The 25604-nt window shown below is 45.9% G+C and overlaps 1 protein-coding gene across 1 annotated transcript; it reads right to left on the bottom strand.

The window, feature by feature from the left end:
* Positions 1 to 985: 985 nt before the first annotated feature.
* NDST2 (N-deacetylase/N-sulfotransferase (heparan glucosaminyl) 2) lies at positions 986 to 25598 on the bottom strand. Its single transcript, XM_010014118.1, has 13 exons — positions 24584 to 25598; positions 16923 to 17010; positions 16584 to 16738; positions 14904 to 15089; positions 14367 to 14495; positions 9374 to 9556; positions 8475 to 8571; positions 7069 to 7192; positions 5389 to 5563; positions 4978 to 5148; positions 3510 to 3619; positions 1921 to 2023; positions 986 to 1766 (listed from the first exon to the last, which is right to left on the bottom strand). The coding sequence occupies exons 1-13, from the start codon at positions 25574 to 25576 to the stop codon at positions 1641 to 1643; spliced, it is 2640 nt and encodes an 879-aa protein (XP_010012420.1). The 5' UTR covers positions 25577 to 25598; the 3' UTR covers positions 986 to 1640.
* Positions 25599 to 25604: the final 6 nt, after the last annotated feature.

Consider the following 25604-nt stretch of genomic DNA (forward strand, 5'->3'; position numbering starts at 1 on the left):
TTCTCTCTAACAGGAGCGAGAGAGGGGTTTCTAGTCTTTCTGTCCTTTTTTTTGGCTGCACAAAATAACCCTTTCCAAGGGCACATGAAATAAAATACTATATTGCATACTATATACATTTACATACAACGGTAAATGCACCATTCATTCAGAAATACACAATACCTAAGGCTCAATGGAAAAGCTTGGTTGAAGCAACTTCTCTCTGGGTAGGAGAAAAGGAGCTCATGACAGTTGTGGAAGTTTCCATAATCTCTGTTCATACGGATCCTGCCCCTCTGTTCTCAGGAACCGCAGCAATCTCCAAGGACCGTGTGTGCCCGGGAGGAGGGAGGATGGCCCACACAGCTCCAGAAGCCCATGGCTCAGTGACAGAAAACACGTATGACCGTGACAGAGGATTTCCTCTGAGAACAATTACCCAGCAACTGCAGGAAGAGGCAAAGCACCTCAGTGTACTTGACCCTGTGCAGTAGTAAACTAAACAGCCCCTTTTGGACATTGGAAACCACCTCTAACTCCAAGCCTTTCTGAATGATACTTGAACTGTATTTTGCTTTCCTCCTTGGATTGTTGGACTGCACTGGGATTAAACAGGCGCTAGCTATCAGCATAGGTGGTAGGAACCCTGGAGCTGCTGGAAAGAGACAAATATTTGTTGGTTTTGGGGTCTTTTTTAAGCTGATCTGACATGGGGAGTTGAATTGTCTGCTTTCAGCTGTCTCAGCCTTATTTTACAATATGTGAGCTTTGCCTCCCCCAGCTGCTGTGCTGCACTAACACATGCCTCCAAAGGGCTCTAGAGGGACATACTGCTCCTTGGTTATCTTCTTTTGAAATGTCTAAAGTCCGTGCAGAGAAGTACTTGCCACGTTGCCACATGTGGCAACCTTCTCCCTAACACAGATATCAATTCTGCGTGTCAGTACCTGCAGCTTTGCCTTTTCTCCCACTGCCCATTGACCAAAGTCACTGGATGCTATCACACCAACGATGCTGCAGGTAAGGAGAGGCAATCTTAGGTCTACTACGTCTGTCTCCAAGAAAGTGCAATCCCCAACAGCCACACATAGTAGCACTGTAAGTCATGATCATGGCCACTGTACTCTGTACAGGGAGGAACAAGGTGTTCTTGTACCTTGCTGCTGCCAAATAGACTACAAGTCTATTTAAAAGCTGAGGCTCACTTGCCTAGATTCCCCTTTTATTAAGCTGCTGCTTTTTTCTCAGCAGTGGGCTGAATAGCTTACCTCTTAAGTCTTTCTTTACTTCTGGACTCAGAGGAGTAACACATTAACCCTCCAGCTAGTGCCTGTTTCATATACTGAGAGGAGTATTTAAACATAAAGTGTTTACGGTGCTCTCTCCCCTGCTCAAAGTAGGGCAGGCATTCCAAATCCTTCCTGTAAGTAAAAGTCAGAAGTGTAACACGCCATTAATACTCAAGAATGTGACTTGCACTCTACGCCTCGGGGCAGTGTCAGAGGCAGCAGCCCTTCCCAATGGTGGCGAAAGGCTCCACATGCACATTCTCTGCTCCTGCTCATTTCTCGAGTTGTTTTGGCTTGACAAGAGATGGCATCATACCACATGTTGGAGCACCACACATCCCAATGGCACTGGGGTAAAGGGAGTCCCTCTCAGCTCCAGCTGGAGTTCTGCAGTTCCTCTCGGAGCCAGGTTGGAAGGGGCTGCCCAAGTCTGTTCATCAGCTTGGATAATTCAATGTTGTGCTCGCGGTAGAAGTCTCTTAGGAACAGCCGTGACTGTGTGGAAAATACAGACCACATTAGTGGAAAACGTTACCCTGGACACATGTTCTGCAGGTCATCTAGGACACAGATGGTCGGAAAATCCAGGTTGGGTTGCTGGGATGTTTCTACACCTCTTGCTGCCAACAGCTTGGAGACAGTTACTCACCAAGGAATCCATATCGGGGTATTTTCTTCCTTTACTCTTTCCTAGGCATTTAGTCTTTCCTCCATCTAGCAGCTGGCACCAAAATCCTTTTGCTTCATCGAATCTGAAAAGGACATTTGTCTTTAAATGAAACAACCACATGCCCAATTAGTAGCAGCAGAAATTAAGTAACTTCTTAAGTATTTTCCCATCTCAGTGCTTTACAAATTGGGTTTGGGTTTTATTTACTTATTTGTGGTATTGGTTCCTTTTTTTTTTTTTTTTGCACTTGACTACTTTGGTAAGAAACCCATTCCAGCCATGACTGTCTCAGCTTTATACACATTTTGGAGGCAACATGGTGTCAACACTATTTGTTAAGATTGGGGGAAGGAATAATAATGTTTTAGTGTATGTAAATTCTTTAAAATCTCCTCATTATAGTTGAGAAGTATTAGAAACCCCCACCCAACCATTTAAAAAGTCAGTGTTTCTTCTGTTGTTAAAACCAGGTATAAGGCAATGCTGGGAACCGTGCCCGAGTCTGGCCTGTTCCGTTCCCCTCAAATGGCTAAAGAGGAGCTTGAGGTTTGAGCAAGGCTCAACACCAAACTGTGAGGCAAGCTGACCATTTGTTTTCTGACCCTGGCTGAAGGGTACCAGCCAGTACCATCACTGTAAATAGTCCATTTACCATCACCACACGTGCTTCAGCATGTAAGGCTGTCAAGTAATCTGACATTTCTAAACCTGTCCTTCCCCAGAGGAGCATGTGCCATCCCTTTGGAAAAGACCTGGAGGAGGAGAACTGAATTGGTTCTCCTCTCTTTACTGTTAAAGGGCAATTGTCATATGCCTACATGCATGCACACCACCTGCTGCCCTCAATGAGCATAGGCTGTGAGAGCAGAGATGTGAAAACACAGGTTTCAGTGGCAAAGAACAATATTCAGGATCTCCACTGAAGAGTTGCTTTCAACTAGCACTTAATCTATTCAGATTAACTGCACGTGCACTATGGGCAAGATCATAGTCATGGCTGAGTAACATCCTTCAACTTACTAGCAGTGGGGTAGTGCCTCTACTAACACTTCCTCAGATAGCTCTGGGCACCCATCAAGACTATGTCTTCTGTAATAATAGACCCACTACTTCAAAACTGTGCCACGTGTCTCTAATCTCCATCTGATTGTAGATATGAGCAGCTTGTCACACATTTTTAATCATACCTCCTCTACTTTCTGTCAGATATAACACAAAGCATAAGGAGTGCTAATAATTCCAGCACCTTTTCTGAAACCGTGTAGACTAAATGGAAAACATTGTTATTACTGCTGTGAGCAACTTCATGCTTCTCCACGACAGTGACAAAAAGCCACCTCTTCCCTTATCGTTTCTTGAAAGGCTAAGCTATGATTTCACTCTCAGCATAGTATCTCATGCTATCTATCTGAACCTAATTTCAGGGTTAGCCATACCTCTGAAACCATGGCAGGTCTTGTAGTCTTGTAAGTCTCGTATACTTCAAGGTAAGTATTCTTCTAAACAAGTGTTTATTAGTATCACACTTGGCTAAGAAAGCATCCTCCCAAAATGAATGACTTCCCTACCTGAGGGCCTGGGTGTAGTTGAACAGTGGAGTCACTCCCAAGAACTTCTGGATGTTGTCCATTACAGAGGCAGGATTGTGTCTCAGCTCCTGACCATCCACAATGAGAAGCTGAAAAGACAGCAGCCGCCTTAGCCTGTGACAGCCTGTGCTGAATGACACGCGTGAGCTTCCTGGATCTCAGAACTGCCCCTGGCCCTTGCGCGTGTGAGTAAAGGCTGCCGAAAAGCCTGTTTGCTTTAGAGGAACACAGTGAGGGGGATGTGGCCCATGTGTCATCACAGATAGAGAAGTTATGATACAGGCCACAAGTACCATAGAACAGTAGATCATGACAGGCTTTGCTTAATAAACTTGCCTTTGGCCAAACCCCCTGTAACTTAGCACTAAGGCCAAGCAATAGCACAATTTACAGATTGCCTTTGGAAACCTCATGTGTTCTTTTTAGATGCCAGCAGCCATTGTGCTAAGTATTCTGTGATCTCTGAGTATTCTCCTGCTGCATGTGTGACAGACAATAATGAACAACATTTGTTCTAATAAATTACCCATTTCAAAGAACAGAACACAAAAATAGACACATGAACTGTAGCTTTGGGGAAGGTAGGAGACCTGACCCATAGTAAGTGCATGGATGGTGTGTCTGGCTCCATCATTCCTCACAGCAGTAGCCTCCAGAAATAGTAAGGCAATGAGATGTAAGCCCAAGAATGTTTTCCCATGTCTCTTTTAGTCTTGGCAGATCTGTCATGTACAGTTTAGGCTGCTGCTTTGGCAGAGAATAAAAGACTAAATGGGCTTATAAGCCTTTGCTGGATTATAGACTGTCTGAGGATAACCCCAGCAGCAGAAAGGAACTTAAAGAAACATATTCTGACTCACACTGTATTAGACCCTTTCTTGGGAATTTAGAGACAGTAATGTTCTATATTATCCATTAATGGACTGTTTGCAAATTTATACATAAAATATAGAATCCTGATGTGTCTGCAGTGAAATTCCTCTTCAGCAGGCAGCTAAAGGCTTCACAATGCAACAGCTAAGAAGTGGCAGAGACACAGAGCCTCTCTTTAAAGCAGTGAAACTGCAGCAAGTAGCTGGGTGCTGACTGGACCTGAAGAGGGTCCCTGGGCTGCAGGCTGCCAACATGAAAGGAAGGGAGCGCTAACACTGCTGAACTTCTCAATACTGTGGAGCTCTCCGGGAGATCACAGTATCCCCCTGCACTCATTTACTTTTACAAACACAATAAAGTGCAAAATCGAAGTATTCAAGCCTGATTTCTTATTAGCTCATAATAGGAGGAAGCAAGCAGTGGCTTTGTTCCAAAAGACAAGACAGGAGGTCACATGAAAACAATGGGTGGGGGTGGGTGGGTAGTTGAAGCACACGCACACGTAACGGTTTGTTCTCCTCTACACTAAACCTACAAAGGGCTCCACAACAGCCTCCACTGCCAAACCTCCTACCTGCCCAGAGGGGTAGTATGTTAGCCAGCGCTCCAGGTGAGTTGAATACCAGCCCGGGAGCAGGCATCGGCTTTGCAGGTTGCGCAGTTCCTGAGGGGCCTGGGATTTTGCAGAGACCACTTGGTAGAAGGTGTAATTGAGTGCCACAGGGTCATTGTGAGCACGCTGGTGCTGGAAAACAGAAGCTGAATTTAGGAGCAGGAACACAAAATTCCACTTTATGCATCTCTGTGCAGACCCCACTGACTTGGTACAACCACCCACCAGTGCCTTTGTGTGTAACTGTCCACACTGCAGGCAGCCTGCATCATATTCCCTGGCCCCTCTACGGAAATGATCCCGTGGCTTTCCACCTCACCCCACTGGAACGCCTCTCCGGCCCTCACCCACAGAACAGCGCCAGGAAGTTACCTGGTACCACGAATAGGCTCGGTCAGCAGGGTTGATCAGAACAGTAATAATTTTGGCTCGAGGGAGCAGGGCTGCACCACGTTTTGGTACCACCTCTGTGTCAAAGTAATTGGCACTCTTCTCAAACATGAAGTCTGTGCTGGCATTGGAAGGGATGGGAAAGAACTCCATGTACCTGCCAAACAGATGGGACGCTGGTGAGCAGCTTGGCCCAACAAAGAAATGGCACATGACAAAATGGTGCCCTTGTGCCTCTTGGACAAACACAGTTTGCAGAACAACTGCATGTCCCCAGGAACACAGTGAATGGGAAAAAGGGTGCAGAGCTGGCAGAGGATAACATGTGGTGGAGCACAACCTGGAATGTTGGACATGATAAAAGGGCAAGAAAGTATTTTGCTGAGAAGTGTGTTCCCCAAGTCCTTGGGCAGTGGAAGGAAAAGGCTGAGGGTAAAGGCTTTTCTGCTAGTTCTAGCAGAAAAGAGGTTCGGTCCAAGAGTAAGGCCAGAATCAGCTGCCTGCCCTGCCACTGACTGCTTGTTTAAACCCATCTAAACCTGTTTAAACCTATCTATCTTAACTAATGTGTCTCTCTGCATGTTTGGCCATAGCTGAGATGTGGGGTAAAGAGCTCTGCTCTGCCTCACAGGAGCTTATGTGGAAACTAAGGCATTTGAGTAAGGTAAAGGGTAGATAATGTGTGGGAGAGGGCACTGTAAAGTACTAGAAAATTGGTCTGTTGAAATTTAAGCTATACAACTAACTCAAATTCCATGCTAAATATGATGCTACACTCCAGTCAAGCTGGATGACTTTTCCAGGAGAGGCACATAAAAGCCTATGCTTTCTAGGCCTGTCAGCTACTGCAACAGCTCTGTAGTGCTTGATTCCTGTGAGCTTTGCTCAAGTACTAACTCCCTTCTGATACCTTTTCAATAGTCCTCTAAATGATCAGAGAAGTCAGACAAAATCTCCCACAGCTCATGGGCAAAGAAATCCAACAGCAGAATCCCTTGCTGCCACACAGCTGCCCTCAGAGCCACGCGTGAGCCATGTGCATTGCCACAGCTGACCTGAAGTTAATGCTCTGAGCAACAGACACCTTTAAAATGTCTCTGCCTGGAAACACAGTGGCATAACAGTGCCATAGTGACACTATAATTTCCCTGGCAGGTGGAAACATGTTATCATAATTGCATACTTTTACAGGTAAAGATCAAGGTATGCATGTGGACACTGGAGCCAATGCGAGGAATGCAGTGATGGCTCTAAGCTTGAAGAGCCCAGAACAGCAGCAGGGAGGCTGTTCCCTCTCCACTGTATCTTAACTCAGAAACCACAAAGAACTTCTTAATGAGTGCACTGCTGTCTGTTTTGCATGTCAAAGGAAGAGAAACCTCATGACAGCAGAGCATTCAACAGAGACTGAGTTTTTAAAGCTGTATCATACCTACAAGTCTCCTGGTGAACAAGGCAGTAAAATCAGAAATTACCTGTCCTCACACTAAGCAGCTGGGTTAGCAGGAAAACAGAATCTGTGCTGATCAATAGCTATGAAAATAGCTGTTCAGAAATGGAGAAGCTACTAAAGTGGCTGAGGTGGACATACAGAGAAACCTGGAAGGAAGCAACGTAACATGGGTGAACTTATCACAGAAGAGCACATATCAGGGTTCTTACCAGTCAATTCCTTTATGGTAGTTGGGTCCATTAAAAAACTGGATCTCCTCAAAGGTGGATGGACTTGGGAAGTTACTAGTGACCGCTGGATGCATGGTCAAGAAGAAGTGCACAGCTGTTGTGCCTGCAACAGGAACCAGTTAACAGGACCTGGGTCACACATCACGCTTGGCTGAAAGGCTTTACGTACGCTGCAAGACACAGTCCCCAGATGGGCACACTCCTACCGTGGGTACCCACCCTTCACTCATGCAGGTTACAACAGCGCTGACACCAAGCACTGACACTGAACCTGTCTGAGCAGTTCAATCCCATGTTTCAGCTCATGCAGCTGATTTAAGTCACCTCCTTAGTATGACAGTTGTCACCCACATTGGCTACCCCTACTGGTGGCACAGCCACACCGTCATGTGGCAGAACCCACACCCGCCAAACAGAAAGTGCCCTGGGCACTGCAGGACAGTATCACGTGTTTGGGAAGGAGATGTGCTAGGGACATTGGTGTCCTTGGATGAGAATTCAGCTAGAGATGCCTTGGCCTGCCTGTGCTGTAGATGTTTTTCCCTTTACCCAGGCAGACCTGATAATCCTGCTCAGCAAACAGCTGTAGCCTCCAGCAGGACAATAAATCAGCCAAGAGAAGGTTTTCTTACTGGGCCATGATACAGGAAGGCTCACGCTGCACACACACCAACAGAGCTTCACAGTGACAGAGGTGAGAGACAGCAACATGGCTGGGACAAGCTTCCTCCCAAGACCAGGATGATTGTTTGCTGTGCGTGGTTGGTGGCTGCTGTTTCACTGTGCTACAGAGAAAGCCAAGGCTTGAAGACCTGATTCTGGCTGAAGGTTTTTTATTCTCCTCAGGCTCGAAGGGACTCCTAGTACGGTATATACAGCCACATCACTGCCACCCACAATGCCACAGCAGTTAAGAGGTGGTGACAGAGGTCAGACAAAAGAGGATCTCTACCTCCCACTGACAGTGACATGGAGCATGCAGTGGGCACATAGATCTGTCACAATAAAAGCACTAGGGGGCATTCACTGGAACCTTTGCCAAGCGCCTGTGTTTAGTCCTGCTGACAGCTTGTATTTGTGATACACTAAGAAAGGTCACAGTTTCTCTGAGCTTACCTGGAAAAGCCAAACCACCTCTGCAGATAGGGCTTTTCTCTGCAAATCAGGACTGAGCCAAGCAAAGTGCCAGGGTGCAAAGTACAGACAGGCTTGCCAGATTTAGGTTAGAAGACATCTGAGATTCTCTGAAATGTCCTCTGCGGTCACTTGGCAGCCGGCAGAAAGGGCAACCATACACGTCTACTACACAGACCTTTTCCAGCTCTCCTCTCTGGAGGAATGACATGGAAGCTGCAATCTAACTTTAGATAAAGTATTTACATTACCAGTTTTCTGAGGTCCCACGATGAGGAACTTGGGGAGTCGATCACATGTTTTCTCTTTGGACCAGATATCCTTGTGCCTCTTATCATCACAGGGATTCTGCAGCACAAGTGATGGGATTAAGCATTATCACAGGAGCTAATGGAAAGGGGAAGAAAAGCTGGAAGGCCAGTCCTCTCAGGAAAATGCTATTAGCATATGAAGAACACTTCACAGCCGCGCTGCTACCCTGCCAGGGTCAAAACTAGTTAAGTAAAAACATGGGAATGTTTTCAAAAGCTCCAGAGTGACACAGGAACCAAAGTCCCTCTGAGAGTGTTAACCACGGCCTTGCCCTATGTAGTCATGCTGGCCTGGACCACCATGATAGTACAGCTCAACATCTGTGAACTTCTGGCAGGCAGACAACTCTATCACCTTCAGTTAATTTCATCTGCTCATTACCATGCAGAGAGCTGCTGCACTGGGGTAAAATGGAATAAGCATGTTTTAATTTAATGAACATGAAATCTGCAGTGTGAGATTACTTTAAGATTAATCATATTAACATGCCTGCAAGCTCTTCCGGCACCAAACAGGGTTCTTCCTTGCACACTTAACATTTCACAGCAGCTTGCTCTAATACAAGCCCTTTAATGACCCAAATGCCTGCAAATCTGCCCTCCAGTCACTTTTGACAGCCATCCCTGACCCTAAGCTCACACTATGATTGTGTCCTGCTGCTCCTACTCCCCATCCCTTCCACCCTGCAATTTGCCACTTACAGCCTCAAGCCACAAAGGTTAAACCTAAAAGCTTTACTCATTACCCCTCTGTGCTCTGGATCAGCAGTCTTGCCACACTTTAAATGTGGGACATGCCTCTTCAAAAACCACCAGGAGCAGTTAAGCTGCCTTCTCACCTGCCACAAGGGATTCTTCTCCTGAGGAAAGATTTCAAAGTACTTCTTTGCAAGTTGGACAGGGGGCAATGTTTGCAGGCGAAGGTTGGTCCAGCACTGCACAAACTTCACCAAGCTCTCAAAAGTGTACAATCCCAGGCGATCATTCCCGTAGTTGGACAGGTGGGTCATGAAGATGCTGATCTGAAAACAGAGAAGACATGGGATAGATCAGGTAACAGTTCTGCTTCTTAGCTTGATTCCACTGTCAGCAAGAGGCTGCTCACGTCTCAGACTGCTCTGGCTGGCTGGGTTGATGGATGTTCGTCTGCCAGGATACAGCACTGCCTTGATGGTAGTGCTTGCAACACAGGAGGAACTCAGGAGGTCACAGACCTTCCAGTAACCCCTGGGAATGGTGGTGGGGTGGGTGGTAACTGAGCCCTGGCTGTGAATGCAGAACAGTTTCAACATCCCAAATCAAATCAGTGACTCCCTCCTAGTCCAAACACTGCAAATCCTCTTTCATGGAAGAAGAGGAGCTTCCCTTCCTCTCCCCAGGGCACAACCATGGCAACCTCTCTGCTGTGGTGAGCAGCTAGGAGAGCAGGCCAGGGAGAGGAGCAGCACACTGCAGGCCAGGGCACAGTGGTACAGGGACAGTTTTCACAGGAGTAATTTCTAGGCCCACAGCCTGTCAGCCTTCATTCACTTCAGAGCTGACATCTCAAACGTAAAGGAACAACTGGCAATTCACACTTTAAAACACAAACAAGCATATCTGGAGATCTGAACAGGGACTGCAAAGAGACACTGCACTAGGACATTGTCCTAGGAACAGACACCAGTTGATAAGGTTTTAGCTTACAAAAGTCTTCAGCACGGGCAGCCCCTGAAAATGTTCTGCCAAGCCTGAGGATGTAAACCCTTGGGCAAAGTGGCACTGAACACCCATGGGAGCCTACCCAGCACTGCAGTGCTTAGGAGCTGGTGTGCTGTCCCTGCCTTGCCAAGCCATCTCTTCTCTCAAGCATTTCCCTCCTGTATTTTAGTACTTTAAATTTGGAAAGGAGTGCAAAAGACTACTGTCAGCTGGATTCCGGTGCGTGGCTTTGACAGGTTCCATGGAATTGGGCATCCTCGTGTCTATAACACAACAGCACTTTGCCAGACACAAACAATACCATTGGTAAAAGCTAGCAAAACAAAAGCAGAACACTAAGACCAATGGAAGAATGACTATGTGGATGATTTAGCACTCCCCAGCCAGTGTCTGCTAGTGCAGCGAGGGAAAGAGACCTCAATCACAGTAGGGGCACCCATTGCTGCACAGTTCAGGGCTGAATCCTGATGATGCCAGGTAAGGTCACGAGGCAACAACAGGCTTCCCTGGCAGGGGGCAGGAATGTCTTTCCCACTAACAGCAGGGGAAGAGAAAAAGAGGGAAGCAGGAGACAGATGGTCTTGGGATGAAGACATTTGCTGGTACTCAAGAGGTCTGAATTCAGTCTTCTGCCCAGTATTACCATGGACTGGTCTCAGTGACCAGTTTCCTTCTGGTTTCCTACTGAGCTCACAGAGAATGCCTGGCAGACAGGCTCTGGCACCTACACTTCGAACAGCTTTGTGTATGAAATGGCTTGGTGCTGCTGTGTAAAAAGGGGATGTGCTAAATATACCACAGAGCAAAGGACAGAAAGATCTTCTGTGTAACTGCAGGGCCATGCCATGGAATACATAAGGTGGCAAAGGATGTGTCTCATGTTGTATTTTTCCCGTTTCTGGGAGAAAGGAGGAATGTGGTACCACAGCAAAGGCTGTCATACCACAGGGGCTCATCCCTTCAACTTGCTAGTGAAACGTTCAGAGGAAAATTTGCTGCATGAAGCATCTGGCTCACTGGCATAAACCAAGCACTGCAGCAGGGAGGACACAGGTCACCACCTGGGGTCCCTGCAAGAGTTCCAGAATAAAAACAGCTTGCATGTTTTCATCCATGTGATCCAGGTAAGAAACTGTGTCTCAAGAGTGAATACATTCAACTAAAATGGCTCACACAGGTAATACTGTTGCCTGCAAACAGCCCCAAGGAACTGGATTTAGAAGACAAGAAGACAAGCCCAACCAAAGGGCCGTTTCCTTGTACTTGTGAGGATGCAGTCATGTCCTGTAACACACATGCACTGTTCAACAAGGCCTGGCAGCTTACTCTGCCTCGTCACAGCTACTGCTGCCAAAACTGCTCTGAGCACTACTCCTGACATAAGCTACACTCAAGTCCCATCTCTCCCTCCCATCCACACCCAGTGGCCCCAGGGACTAGCTTGGTAATAACGCCTCCCTCCTCTCCCCCTCCCTTCCACTGTCAGCATGCCATGGTTTCCCTTCCTTCGCACTGAGGAAAGATGAAAGGAGAGGTCACAGGGAACCTAGAGTACAGAATACAGGAGGGTATGAGCATCCCTGCAATATGTAACAAGCAGCTGTGGGCACAGCAGTAACCTAAAGCAGCCTGCTTAGCGTGAGCAAAAGTGTTTGTCAGAAGTGATCGGCCTGTCTGCTGAGTATCAATGGCTATTCTCCTTCCTGACATCAGACCTTGTTCACCAGTCAGAACATCAAACATCTTCTGTTTGCACTGTGGAGTTAATCGTATGCATACAGGCTTGGAGACTCCTGCATGTGTGTATCCACTCAAAGGGAGTTGGAAGTACCAAAAAGGACTGAAAGAGTCCAGTCCAAGTCTGCTACGGATCACTGCTGGGGCTGCGGGGCTGGCCAGCTTTCCATCAGGTCTATGAGATGGCTCTATCAGCAAGGGGATGAATGCACGGGTCTGAGTCACTGTGCAAACACAAGCAATGAAGAGGAGCTTAGAGCACAGTACTCCACTGCTCACAGAGAGAGAAATGCTCCACTGCCAAAAGGGAGCAAAACTGTAAACATCAGAAACATCTGAAGGTGCTTGAAAAAGTTTTAAAAGTGACCACAAAGAGCCAACAGTAAATCTGGCAAATAAGCTCATCCTATACCAGAGCACAACCTTCCCAAACCTTTTGGATCACAGATCACTGTCAGCTGCTTTGACCATCACATGCTTATCAGCAAATTTGAATGGGTAGCTCTAGAAACCATGTTTCTATGAACTGCTTGGCACAACCTCCTGGACCAGCAATGATCTCTGGATTAGAGCTCTTAAGTTTCACAGTAGCTAATTCTGCAGGCATTCTTTAAGATCTGACAATTATGAAGTGGGACAGGAGGAATTCACCCAACATATGGCAACAGAAGCCCAGAAAAGCAATGGTCACAGAGAAGAGAGCAGTTAGCTTCCCTCTGACCAATCACTCCATATATAATGCAAAGAACAGCCTTCTACTACAGACTCCTATTAAGCAGGTAGATTTGGTGGCTGTGTGTAAAGCTAACAATTGTATCTCAGGTGATATGGATAGAAGGCTGGCTTTCAGACCTGTAAGTACGAACCCTTACAGCTTTTTAGCTAGGACTCTAACAGACCCATACCTCCTGTGGATCATACACCAAGCCAGAGGTGGTCACAGGGTCTGTTTGTAAACTACAGTCTGTATGATGTACCCAGAGCACATTGTAAGGGTCTTTCCACTATCACAGTTCTACTTCAAAGAGAGCAGAGGCACTGCACACTAGGAAAAGCAGGAGACATGAAAGAATTAAGCTCATTGAGGGGAAAAGCTTGAATTTATGACTCACTGAGCCTCTAGAGCCCTGACCAAAAGTAGTTATAGCTGCGTATTCAACCCTGCAGTCAAGATGCAAGAGAAGGAGGGAATGAAAGAAAACATCACAGTAAGCAAAGCCACTGGTGTTACATGACACAAAAAAGTACTCAAGGACTGGGACCAGTACTCCAGGGTTCCCACCTGGGAAGCTAGGTGGGAAGCAGAAACAACCTATTTTTTCTCAGATCTGCTTTCTCAGATGGCTTTTTGCCCATACTCAGGGCTGGTGGAAAAGATAAAGGAAAAATAAGAAGGTAGAAATTTGGAAGTCATGAGAAAAGAGATTAAACACCGTTATATTTGGGAGCGGCTACATTAGAGGTAGACATTCTACAATCTCTATCTAAATTTGGCAAGGCAATGTCCATTCAGAGAAAGGGAAGAATCGAGAATGCTACTGTACAATAAAAAAGAGCAGCATGTCTTCCTGCTGCAGCCAACGAACAGGAATATGAGGGAGAGGGCTACAAAGATTCATCTCCTAATTCTATACACTCAGGATCTTCCAAAAAGTACTGCTTTTTTCGTGTTTCTCTTGACACCTAGTACATCTTCCCAGCTCCAATGGGAAGTGAGAAACTCGTGTGATTTGCCATCCATGGCTAAGAACTGGGAAGGGACTGCATGGTGTTGAAGGTACTACATTAGCTTTGTGTTTTGACTGAACTGCCAAGTATTGAAAGGGAAAAAGAAACACCTGTGTTAGATGCAGATCCCCCAAAATGCCTTAGGGTGACAGCTACATCACAAAAAAAGCACACAGAAATTGTTTTGAAGTGCATACATAGTGAAAGAAAAGGGAGAACATTTCATAACAAAAGCCCAGAGAAAGCAATTATTGTGACCAAACTCATCAGTGAGCCAGCAGAGAAGCCAACAGGCAGCAGATGTGCAAGGAACATCTTCGAGCCAAGGCACATCTCACTTCTGATTCATGAAGATGCAGTGGTCTTGGTAACACCCACTCTACCTGGGGCCATGCGCAGTGTGTCACCCTGGCTAGTTTCTACCTGTGGAGTGTTATACTTGTAAACACTCAATACTGATGCTTCCCTGGCAGTGTATACAGAAAAGCATCATTAACTACAAATACTTCCTCGGCCCTCTTTTTCACATTTCCTTACCATCACCCTGGAGATACCCACATCATGATGGGTGCTTATACTGAGTCTCCCATAAGATCTAGTCCTTTCCCACATCAGGCACATCAGCCGAGATACCCATGCACCGATTCCCATTTCAGATGAGCTTACAGGGTTTAGGAGCACTGTCAGGAAGAGTTCACCACCACGAATGCTCTTGTCCAACTCCTTTGAGCCACCGGGATACTCATTATAGAAGATAGTGTGAGTAAAAAGACCACAGGTCTGTCGAGGCAGAACCTAGCAATATCAGAGAAAAGCAAAATTAGGTAAGAGGCAGATGCAGCAGAATCTACAAGTGTCGGGTCAGTGCAGCACTCTGGATCAATATGAAGAGTAATGGACATAATCGACATAGGTTCAGAGGACTCTTTTGATACTCCTCCCAACCATTTACTCATCACAGTGTGAACATGTCAGTGGGATCTCAGTTTAGTCTTCTTGTGCTTGGTTTTGCTCTCTCTTCAGTACTGACCTCTGAATTGTACTGAGAAACACAGAAACTGGCTTTAGCCAAGCCTTTTCTCTTTGCTTGACTTAACAATTTTGGAAACACTGGTGATAACAAGATTAATGTCTCTGATACAGGTCACTAGGAGACTATCCCTGGGTCAAGAAAGCAGGCTCTGCTCACCCAGCTGTGCTCACCATGATTCCATTATGGATGAATCCACGCCGGTACCGGGCAGGCCGCAAGTGTGGGTATTCCTCTGTGCTCGTTACTTGGATGCTCCAAACGGATTTCCATGCCTCATAGAGTTGTGTATGGACAGGATAAACCCCAGAATGATGGGGAGCTACAGCATAGCCCAAGTCTGTGGGAATCCCGTGCTCCTGGAAGCAGAATATACAGCCTGATCATTTAATATTTAACTAATATCCTTAATAAGGATCATATTTAGCAACAGATTCAAAGTTGGAGCAAGGTGACAAAGTACCACAAAAACTCTCTGGATTGGGAAACCTGAAATACTGCTTGTAACTTCTTGGTTTATGCATCTATAGACATAGAAGGGTAATTCAGCATCAACAAAGATGTTCAGCGCTGGCAACAGCTGCTGTAAGAATGGTCTTGTAGCTTGCAGGTGTGACAAATGAGATTAATTCACAAGCCTCAGGTCAGGCTCCTTGGTTACTACAAACTAATCAATGCTGTTAAGTGACATATCTCACTCCCACAATGCCTAGATCTGAGTCACTAGAGGAGGAAAACAAAATTTCAGGAAAAGAAGGTGACGACTGGGATCTGTCTTGTCTCTAGCAATTCAAATAAAAGCAGACGTGTAGCAAGGGACTACGGAGGGTGGAGATATGGGGCCTGGAGCTACACTAAAATGACAGGAAATAGCTGAATTTCATGGTTTTTAATTCCACTGTGTAGTTCTGGTAACAATATGAATGATGACAGCTCTGCCCTGGTGGTGTACAAGGAAACCAGAGCCCCTAAATGAAGCAATAACCTTCTCCTTCCCACTGCTAGCCTGTTTCACATTAAATATGTGTAATTGTGTTCTGCGCTTCGTGTCTCCTTGCAAAAGACTGCACTGTTATTCCACCAGGAAAAGGAGGAGCCTAAATGGTTTCTATAATGCTGCAACTGTGCTCTGAATTCAAGATCATTCCTAATCTGTGTATGTCATGGGAACACAAGACAGCAGCCTGCTACTCCCAAGGGGATTACCATCAAAAGAACCAAACTAGAGGTGAAGAGGACATTTCTTTTCAGAGAAACATGTATGCTATATTCAATTCTGGGCTGTATGTATCAAACAGACATTGTTCCAGCAATGCAGGATGCTCATAGCTTTCCCCTCCTCTGCTAAAACACAGGGAATTTCCCCTGCCCTTCCTACATAAGTAGCTTCTTCAGCACTGTCTGAGGAGACCAGAAGTAAGGCTGTTAGCACACACAGCATTTTATACTACCAACCAGGTGACTTCCTTACAAAACCACAGCGAGTAAGGAGGGAAACGGAAATGCTTTCTCACTGCCAGAGTTTGTAAATTAATTGGATTTGGATAGTAATGCTACAAGTTCACACCTCAGCAAACAAGAGCCTTGGGATTTGCACCCTGGAATGTAGTGGAGCTGCCTGGGGCCATGCAGGTGCCAGGAAACATTCCCATTTCACAGGCAGGCACAGGAATGGTGTTTCTTGCCTGAAGACAGCAGGAGCTGCACACCAATTTAAATTTTCAGAACTGCCTTTCTTAAATGCACCTGAGTTACTAGATCAGTATGTGTTCAGTGGGGCCTGAACTGCTGTTCCAGGAGAAGAATGTTTAAGGATTAGTACCATAAAGTAACTAAACTGCAGTGCCCCTTACCACAGCAAACTGCTTGTTGAGCTTCATCTGCTCAGCCAGCACGGTGACATTGTGGAAAAGATGAGGCTGCATGTGACTCCACATGTGAGGGAACCACCAGAACTCCTTCCTGTGTTTGAGCAGCATGTCATCCCCTTCATCTTCCTCATCTGTACCTACAGAAAGCACAAAAGGAAGTGCAAAAACAAAAGGCAGAAGAGGGGCTCTATGTTTCAAAGCAGTGGCTAATCCCCTGCAATGCTGAGTCCTCCCAACAGAGAATCACACTCTCTCCAGTGTGTTGCACATGCACACGAGGGCTGTACACAGGCGCTGGGACAAAGGGGTGCAGGGGCTTACCTGTGTGGTAGAATTTCCCTGAGAAGCCCAGGTTGAAGGTGAAATTTGGGACTAAAGTTCTCAGCTTATTCTGGGTGCTCAGTAAAGCCTGTTTGAATGAAAGGAAAAAGAAATGCTCATATTCAGTTGCTCTGTAACATTTCTCTGTGCTTTGCTGGTGCCCAGTTCAGTCTGAAGAGGTATCACAAGGGATGGGGCTAAGGCATTGTTGCCTGTGGAGTGAAGCAGAGTAGCGAAGTGTTCCACATACAGAGTCTTTGAAGTAGTCCTGCTGTACTAAATGATGCCACTTTAAAACCAGTCAGATGATGCTCTCTACTTCAACGTGAAGGACCCAGAGTGCCTGTGCTAAGGCAATGGAAAAATAAATCTCACTTCCAAGCAATAGATCTCTTACCATGTTCAACCTCGGTGCTCCCTTCCCCTCCTGTGTTGGCTGGGACATTACTATCAAGCGCCTGCCTATGTTCTCTGAGCCTATGTGTTAACGAAAAAGAGGATGGGGCAGCACATGGTGCACAGCCAAAGGAAGAGAAGTCCATAGTGTCATGAACAGTAACTACGTGATCCAAAGCGGGAGCAGGGGGTGTGGTGTGTGTGTGTATTTAGAGAGGAAAGGTGGATTTGCAGAACTACCCATGGATGGAGTCCTGCCACGGAGATATTCTTTTGTATCAGAAAAGTTTCCTGGATTCTGGAAACAAAACTTGAGGGAGCTGACATTCACAGTCATCACATCTCCTGCAAGTTCTCTCTTGCTCACTTGTGTCTGCTTTAAATGTCCAAAGCAATTGCTCTAGCCAAAGGGACCAAGGTCCAGCAGTGTACAGAGTAAGAAAGACAGACTTGGCAGAACAAAACCCCAGAGGCTCAGTATGTCCTAGACAAGAAGACACAAACTAATTCCAGTCAAATCTCTTCTGCTGGAAAACAATAAAAAGAGAGAGCCCTGAGATGCATGCTCTGCTGCTACCTGCATGCTTCGGGGAACATGTCACTGGTGCAGCTCCCATGAGAGGAGTTCTCAATCAAACAGGGACCTGGCAGGTGACAGAGATACTCCTTGCACAGGCAGTTTTTTAGATGTTAATAGCTTTTCTAAGAAAGCACTGGATGAGTGGCTACACCAAGGTGAAGGTGATGACCTCTCAACAGCAGACTTGGGCTAGATGCGAATGCACAAGCAATTCAGCACATAATACTGGGGAAAGTGTACAGACTTCTCAGACTGTGCAGGGGAGATGGGCAGATCTTTCTGCACCAGCTGCCCTGCCCCAGCCCCAAGGAGCACAAAAGAGCACTACAACACTGCCTTCACACGGCTCCCACTCCATAAGCATTGTTTAGGAACACTGCTCCCTAGGTGGTGAAAGCACATTCACAAATGCAGACTCTCATTCCACGGATCCTTGACACTCACCACTTAAGGATACCCTGACAAATCACTGCTGTTACTAATATTTCAAAACAGTGTTGACTTCTGGGAGTACAGAAGTTGAGCAGTATTATTCCCAAGGCAGGCAGACCATGACCTTTCCACACAGCAAGGTGGGAAGACCAGACAGATTATTTCTGCAGTGCTGCAGACAGGTTCAGGGCTCTGAGGGAACCAAGCTTTCAGACTTTTCTTTAGAGACGGGCTTAATGGCCGGTTCCTCACCCCCCACATCCACACAACAGTAACATCAAATGCAACCTGGGACAAATTTCAGAGATCCCAGCTCTCCGTAACCATGCGCCTACCACATCTGTAGCCCAGTCCCCACCCAAGAGTAGCATTTTGAGAAATGTATCGCACGACATCTCCAGAATCTATCACAAACTATATAGGCACGTGCTTTTTAAAGGTGACATACCAGCAGCACTGATGGCTGAAGCCTCTTTTGCTGCACAGGATCCGGAATAGGCAGTGGGAAGTCATGTTCCCCTCATGTAACTCTGTAAGGCACAGGGACTCATCAGGAGCATCAGGGAGCACAGACTTTAGAGCTGTGCATCTCCCTACAGAGAAGCTGCCAGCTGGAGGACAATACCACATCTCATCTGGGACCACCACCTTGAACACATTAGCCAGTATCTTGGACAGGAAAGTGAAACTTCCATTACTTGTCTCCAGAGCTGTCCCAAGCCCCACCACCTCTCTCTGCTGCCCTGAAAGGCACATCCAGTTCCCCAAGCTCGCGTAGGAAGATGGAGAGAGGAAAGACAGCGGTTAAGAGGCTTAGCATTCCTCTGCACAGAGGGAGATTTAAAGCCTGGCTGGGGTTACCATGACGACACATCTGTCTGATGATAAATCCCAAAAAGCCCTGCTCCAGCGGGCAGCAATCCTTTGTGTCTGGGGAGGGATCAAGAAGGAATTGTGGGGGTCCCAGGAATTCCAAGTCTATGGAGTCCTGCCTTCCTGGTTGGTTTATTGTTAATCTTGTGCCAGCCCTCTGCTGATGCTGGGTCCTTTTCTCAGCCACATCCATAAGGTGGCATGGAATAGGTTTGAAGCAATGTCTTTCCCCTGGACAGGATAAAAGAGACTACGGTACCAAGGTAAAATATCTGCAAATTTGTTTCAACAAATTATGCATTCACTGTTCCCTGGCACACTGGTTCAGAGGTCTGAGAGCTGTACGTAGTAAGGTGAAACAACACCGATGTGGGAACAGGCCAGGAACACGACACCTCTCTGCTCTGACACCTCTGCACTCTCTTTCTCATTTATAAAGTAGAATGAATATGATAGTACTACTAATGTCTTACAGGTGACTCAAGTGGCATTTCATTTATATTCATAATGTACTCTGATATTTTTAAATTAAATGCCATCAAGAAATATAGAATAAGCTATCCATGAAGATATAAAATAGCTAGCCAGATGTAAACAGATCTTCATGTGCCTGTTTATGCACTGGTGAGGCTGCACCTTGAATACTGTGTTCAGTTCTGGGCCCCTCGCTACAAGAGAGATACTGAGGTGCTGGAGTGTGTCCAGACAAGAGCAACAAAGCTGGTGAAGGGTCTGGAGCACGTGTGTGATGAGGAACGGCTGATGGAACTGGGGTTGTTTAGACTGGAGAAGAGAAGGCTCAGACGGATTGTCTCGCCCTCTACGACTATCTGAAAGGAGGATGGAGCCAGGAGGTGGTTGGTCTCTTCCCAAGTAACAGGACAAGAGGTAACAGCCTCAAGCTGCACCAGGGGAGGGTTAGACTGGATATTAGGAACAATTTCTTCCCCAAAGGGTGGTCAGGCATTGGAACACGCTGCCCAGGGAAGTGGTGGAATCATCGTCCCTGAAAGTGTTCAAAAACCATGTAGACAAAGCCCCTAGTGACATGGTTTAGTGGTGGACTTGGCAGTGCTGGGGTAAGTTGCACTTGATGATCATAAAAGTCTTTTCCAACCTAGCTGATTCTGTGATTCTATGATTTAAGAAATACAGTTATTCCCATGGTTTGCAAGGCTTGCCCCAGGAAGGAACAGATGGGGTCTCCAAGAGATTCCCAGCACTGGCCACTTGAACTCATAAGCCACATCACAGCCAGACTTGCTTCACGCTTGCCACAGTCTATCAGAGAACATCCTCTGCAGCCAAGGACCTGTTCTTGAAGGCCTTTAGTACCTACTGGGGGCAGCCATGCCGCAAGCCCAAGTGACAGACACCTACATTCCAATGCACGTTTCTGGGAACAGTGCAAAGAAGACCTAAGCTTTAGTCTAATGTCTGATACCTATCACTTTAAAAAGGCTTTCTGATAATCTCAAATGATGATAACTACTTCTAAGCAAACATTAGGGGGGAAAAAAGTTTAAAATCGTGCCTTTTGTTGCAAGACATTAAAAAATCCCCAACTATAAAATCTCACTGATGCTATAAGTCACTATAAGCTCTTAATGCTGTCCAGTGAAAGACAAGAAGTCTCTCAATGGGGTTAAATTCCTAGGACCGAGGAAGAAATGAGGGGAAACCACAGCACTGTACCCTCTTCAGGTTGCTTCTTTAGGACCTAATCCTCTTCTAAGATTGGCATTGCAATAATACAGGGCTAAACCTTCATGCAACTTTGTTTTTTAGCTATGACATCTTTAACTTCCGAAAGTGTTTGCAGAGATTTTAGCTGTTTCATACAAACCCTAAATGTTACCTCCCCTATCTCAGGTCCTTCTAAAAAGATGCAAAAGAAAAGGGGGAAATAAGGTTGAGAGTCAGAGCTGGGAAGAGAGGATACCGTGAGTCTAGGAAAACAGTACACGGATAAAGGCAGAGAAACAGATGACCAAAAATGGAGGAAAAAAGCAGAGTGCTTTGACAGCCTCATCTCAAATGCTCTTACAAAGCATACTAGGAACGTGTTGCAGAGACACTTTCTTCATAGGAACTGCTCCTGTGGAGACAGGGCAGCACACTCTCAAGAGGATTTTCTGCAGTTTTCTCACCACCCAGCAGTAGCAGTGGCATAGTTCAAAATGGTGCTGTCAAAAGAGACAGCATTAATGGTACTGGTACTTCTACCTCTTACAATGTTAGAATAGTGAGTCAGAAACTGCGAAGTGTTTTCATTTCATGTAAGATCATTCTCTACTATTTAGAAAGGCAAAAGCAGGCTGACAGTCACCCTCACTAGATTCGCCCTCTTCTATCCTCACCATCCATAACCCAAACTGAAACGACTGTCCTTGTTCTGCACTTAGCTTTCTCTCAGACTTGCTAGCAAGGATTGCTCACTATTTATGCCCTTGTAGAGATTACCAGCAAAAGAGGCAAAACCTCATCTACTTAATCTTCTTTCCTTATACCTACGGACAAGCAGGAAGGATCATAAAAGCCAGATCCTTTTGCATTAGAAACGGCTCATCTTTGCTGGCCAGTTCCACCGAGGGTTGGTAAATTCCAAGGATTATGATTTTAGAAGAGACTGAATGTGGAATAATTGGGAAGAGAAGGGATTTTCTGAGATTTTGTTTTGTTAATTATGTGCAGCTCAAATCTCTGGTAAACTTTACAAGGGAAAGACGTTTCCTTGTTCAACTTCCAACTGTTTCAATCCAATTGAGGATGGCAAGCCCCTGCTGCCGCCCTTCAGCAGAAACAGGAACTCAAGGGTTATCATTTTTAAAGTAAAAGCAAGCACGATTCCTTTTTTGCCTTGTTAAAAAAGAAAATTATTTAAGTCTCCTTCAAGCATCACCAATAAAAACATTTCTCCTCTCATACAGGACATCTATGATGGGCATGCATTCTTTTAATAGTCATTTTGTATGGAAGCTCTCTGAACATGGACCTGCATATGGGGAACAGGCTCACTGGGACAGGAGAGTGAATTTTATACCTTCACACAACATCCAATCTTTAAACCGCTACCCTCACCACTGTAATCTAACCTTTAAGATAAGGAACTGTGTGTTGAGATAACAGCCCCGAAACAGGGCTTTCATATAAAAGGCCAAAGAAAATGCCAGCTGTTCTGTCACTATTATGTTCCCTTCTCTCCCCACAGTGAGAGGCTACCAACAAATCCATGTAGTTATTTCTCGCTTTTAAAAAATAAAAATTCATTAACCTCTCGTGGCTCAGCAATCAGAGAGCTGCTTTTAAATGGATAAATCTGGGTTTTATCTGCTTTGCCTGAGATTCTCTGCTTACTGATCACAGATAATTCCTCCATTTCACTCTGTTAAAACCCAAACAAAGCATCTTTTGGAATTATCTTGTCTGGGCTTGTTTTTAATATCACTAGAGCACCCTTTGTTTCCAAGAGCTTTGGCCACCTATCTCCTATGTTCTCACATGAGACTGTAACCTGCACAATTGTTACAAAAGCAAGAATCTCTAACAGTTTGGACTAGAGGGTGCAGGGCCTGCTTAGGAGCAAGATGAGACTGTGATCCTTCAAACAAAAAAAATTGCAGACCATTGCAGCACCTGAAAACTCAGGGACACTGCTCTTACATTATGAAAATTTTAGCACTTTACTTAAAAAAGTATTATATATAAACTGGTTTATATTTCTACATCTGACTGCTTGGAAACACTTTTTATACATCTGTTTGCTTAGAGAGTTATGGTCAAAGGTGGCTCTAAAGAATTATTAAAGCATGAAGCAAGTAAAATAAATAATGGCATGTGATTAGAGCTGCTTCAGGCATGCAGCTTCAAATGAACTGAAAAGATAAAGCTAGCTCCGAACAGCATGCATTCCCCCCAAGGTAAGCTTGGGATCAGGAGCAGAACTGAAAATCTCAAAGACCTGAAAAAATGGAGATAAACTGAGATATGATGTCTTGCATGGATGCAAAAAACATATAGAAAAGGAGGCAAGACTCCTCGTGAGGTGTAATAGTGCTCTTGGGAACATGTAACAGATGAGGCTTGGTTCAGGTAAGGGGACACGCGTGTACAACAGTATTTTGTTTTATACCTTTGCCTCAAATGTTCTGTGCCCTCAGAAGAAAGGTTGAAGGATGCTTCACTTTGAAGTTGTTTTGGAAATATGCTAAGGCAGCTGCTGTCACAGGCCTACTGTCATCATGGCTCGTACCCAGGGAACTCCAGCCAGGACCTATCTAAGGGCAAGTGCTAAATGGGAATTCAGAGACAGAGGCCTGGGGCCTCATACCTGTGGGAACAACCTCAGAAGACCGGGAGAAACAGACAACGCACCTGCCTCAATGTCTACAAACCAGAACTGATGGAGAAAATACTGGCTAGTATCTGATGGGGAAGACACAAGGCAGGTCCTTGGCTCCATGAGGCAGCATTATGTACACGTATCACGGACTTAGAAGAACGCTTTATCATACACTTTCAAGGACACAGAGAATTGAAGGGACACTTGGTTTCTTACCTTTTTCCTACTTGTTTACTCCTTTCCTGTCTTGCTCCCCTCTCCTCCAGAAAATCTCTCTCTCTCTGTGCCTTTCCCATATCCTTTCCTAATAGGTCACTGTATTACTCAAGGAACTGCCAAGGAAAGCAAACCATAAAGATGGCATCTCTTTCCCAATCGTGAGGCCACAGAGATGGTTCTCATGAAAGCTTGGTCTGACCATGTTTCCCTGGTGAATTTTTGGATATTTCCTGCTCACGGATAGGGGTTGCTGGTGGAAGATATGAGGGGGGTGTAACAAAGGGTGAGAGAAAACATTTCTTTTCCCAGTTTGCTAATGTCCTGAAAAGCTAGATGGCTAAAACACAGACTGTTGAAGTTTACACCACATGGACTGGCCTACAGTTTTGCAATATAATACAGAGAGTTTATACGTATCATAATCATCTAATACAGTTTTATATTCTATTCTATTACAACTTGCCTCTTCCTTTTGAAAAGTAAGAGTTTACAGCTACAAATAGATTTGACAGAGAAAATACGCATATGTCTGCTCCCTATATTAAAGAGACAGAATAGATGACCACAAGCATTCTCCTCCTAAGTTCAGAGAGGCCAGCTACAGGTCCCAGCATGAAAAATGCTCCATTTGAACCTGCAAAACTCTTGAGAGCGTCACATAGGGGGCCTCAGCATCTTTGCAGGCCAGTTCTCTGTTTAACATGAGAACAATTGCAGCAATCAACTCTTGTACTCAAATTAAATGCAACCTTGACTTTTCTGGCATACCACACACACTAGAGAGTTGCTCGGGGCCTGTAGTTATTCTAGGGTTTTTACCTCTACATCCGACACTTTCATGCGAGTTCCCTCTTTTCCCACAAATATATCATCAATGTCAACGAGGATATAGCGATCAAGTGTGAGACAGAGGCGCTTGCCAGTCAAGTAGGCAATGGCATCCACGAAAATGAGTTTGTGCAGCCAAAAATTGAGGTTATTGCCGAAGAGAACTCGCTGGATCCCATCATGCAGACCCAGGTCCTGCACCACTGTGGCATGCAATGCTTTGTGGGTGGCCAGGTGAGGAATGGACTCTGAGGACTTTGTGCTGGCCAACAGCACCGGCTCATAGGTGCTGTGGTTCGACTGGAACACAGTCCAGTCATCACCCGGCAGGGGACCCTGCTCCACCTCGTTAGCCCGGGTGACGTAGAGCAGGGGAGCACTCGGGTTGATGTGATAGTCCCGCAGCCCCAAGTTGGAATGTAGGAAAAGGGGGAAACCCTTGAGCTGTGCACTGAGCAGGCTGTTCTCGTTGGCTTTGAAAAAGCCTATAATCCCCACTCCATACTCTACACAGTATTTGTCCAGCAGCTCTCGGTTCCAAGCATCCAGGTTCACATATTTAAGGATGTTCTCATAGATAATAAGAGCATAGCGTCCTCTATCTTTGTCTGTCAGGGTGGGCATATCCCCTTTGCCAGGGGCGATCTCTGTCCTGTATTTAAACCGGCTAGATTCCAGAATGGCCACTATTTCCTGCCCCAGCTGGGAGTAAATGCTTTCCACAAAGACTAGCACCACAGGATCTGTGCGTGAGGTGTCCACAGACTTCGTGAGCCTCCAGCTGGCTTGCGGTGGGATCAAGACACGGTGCTGGTTGCTGCAGTCACTGAAGGGCAGGGGCGGTGGCTCCTTGATTTTGGGGCTGTTAGTGACGTAGTAGGCCAGGATGCACATGGAGATGAGGCTGAAGGCAATGAGCAGCAGGATCAATCTGTGGAGCTCCAGCTGTCGCACATGCCGCACCACTTTCCACAGCTGAATCATGGTGAGGCGGGCTGCCCAGCCCCTCCTC

The sequence above is a fragment of the Nestor notabilis genome, unplaced genomic scaffold, assembly GCF_000696875.1.
Source record: "Nestor notabilis isolate BGI_N333 unplaced genomic scaffold, ASM69687v1 scaffold405, whole genome shotgun sequence".
In the NCBI taxonomy this organism is placed as follows: Eukaryota; Metazoa; Chordata; class Aves; order Psittaciformes; family Psittacidae; genus Nestor; species Nestor notabilis.

Bases quoted from the DNA above. Each gene is read 5' to 3' on its own strand.
- NDST2 (XM_010014118.1), bottom strand. From the start codon at position 25,576: ATGATTCAGCTGTGGAAAGTGGTGCGGCATGTGCGACAGCTGGAGCTC. The intron at 5,564-7,068 runs GTAAGAACCCTG...TCTGTTTGGCAG, and splicing joins TACCATAAAGGAATTGACTG to GTACATGGAGTTCTTTCCCA. The intron at 5,149-5,388 runs GTAACTTCCTGG...TCTGTTTTCCAG, and splicing joins GAGCCTATTCGTGGTACCAG to CACCAGCGTGCTCACAATGA.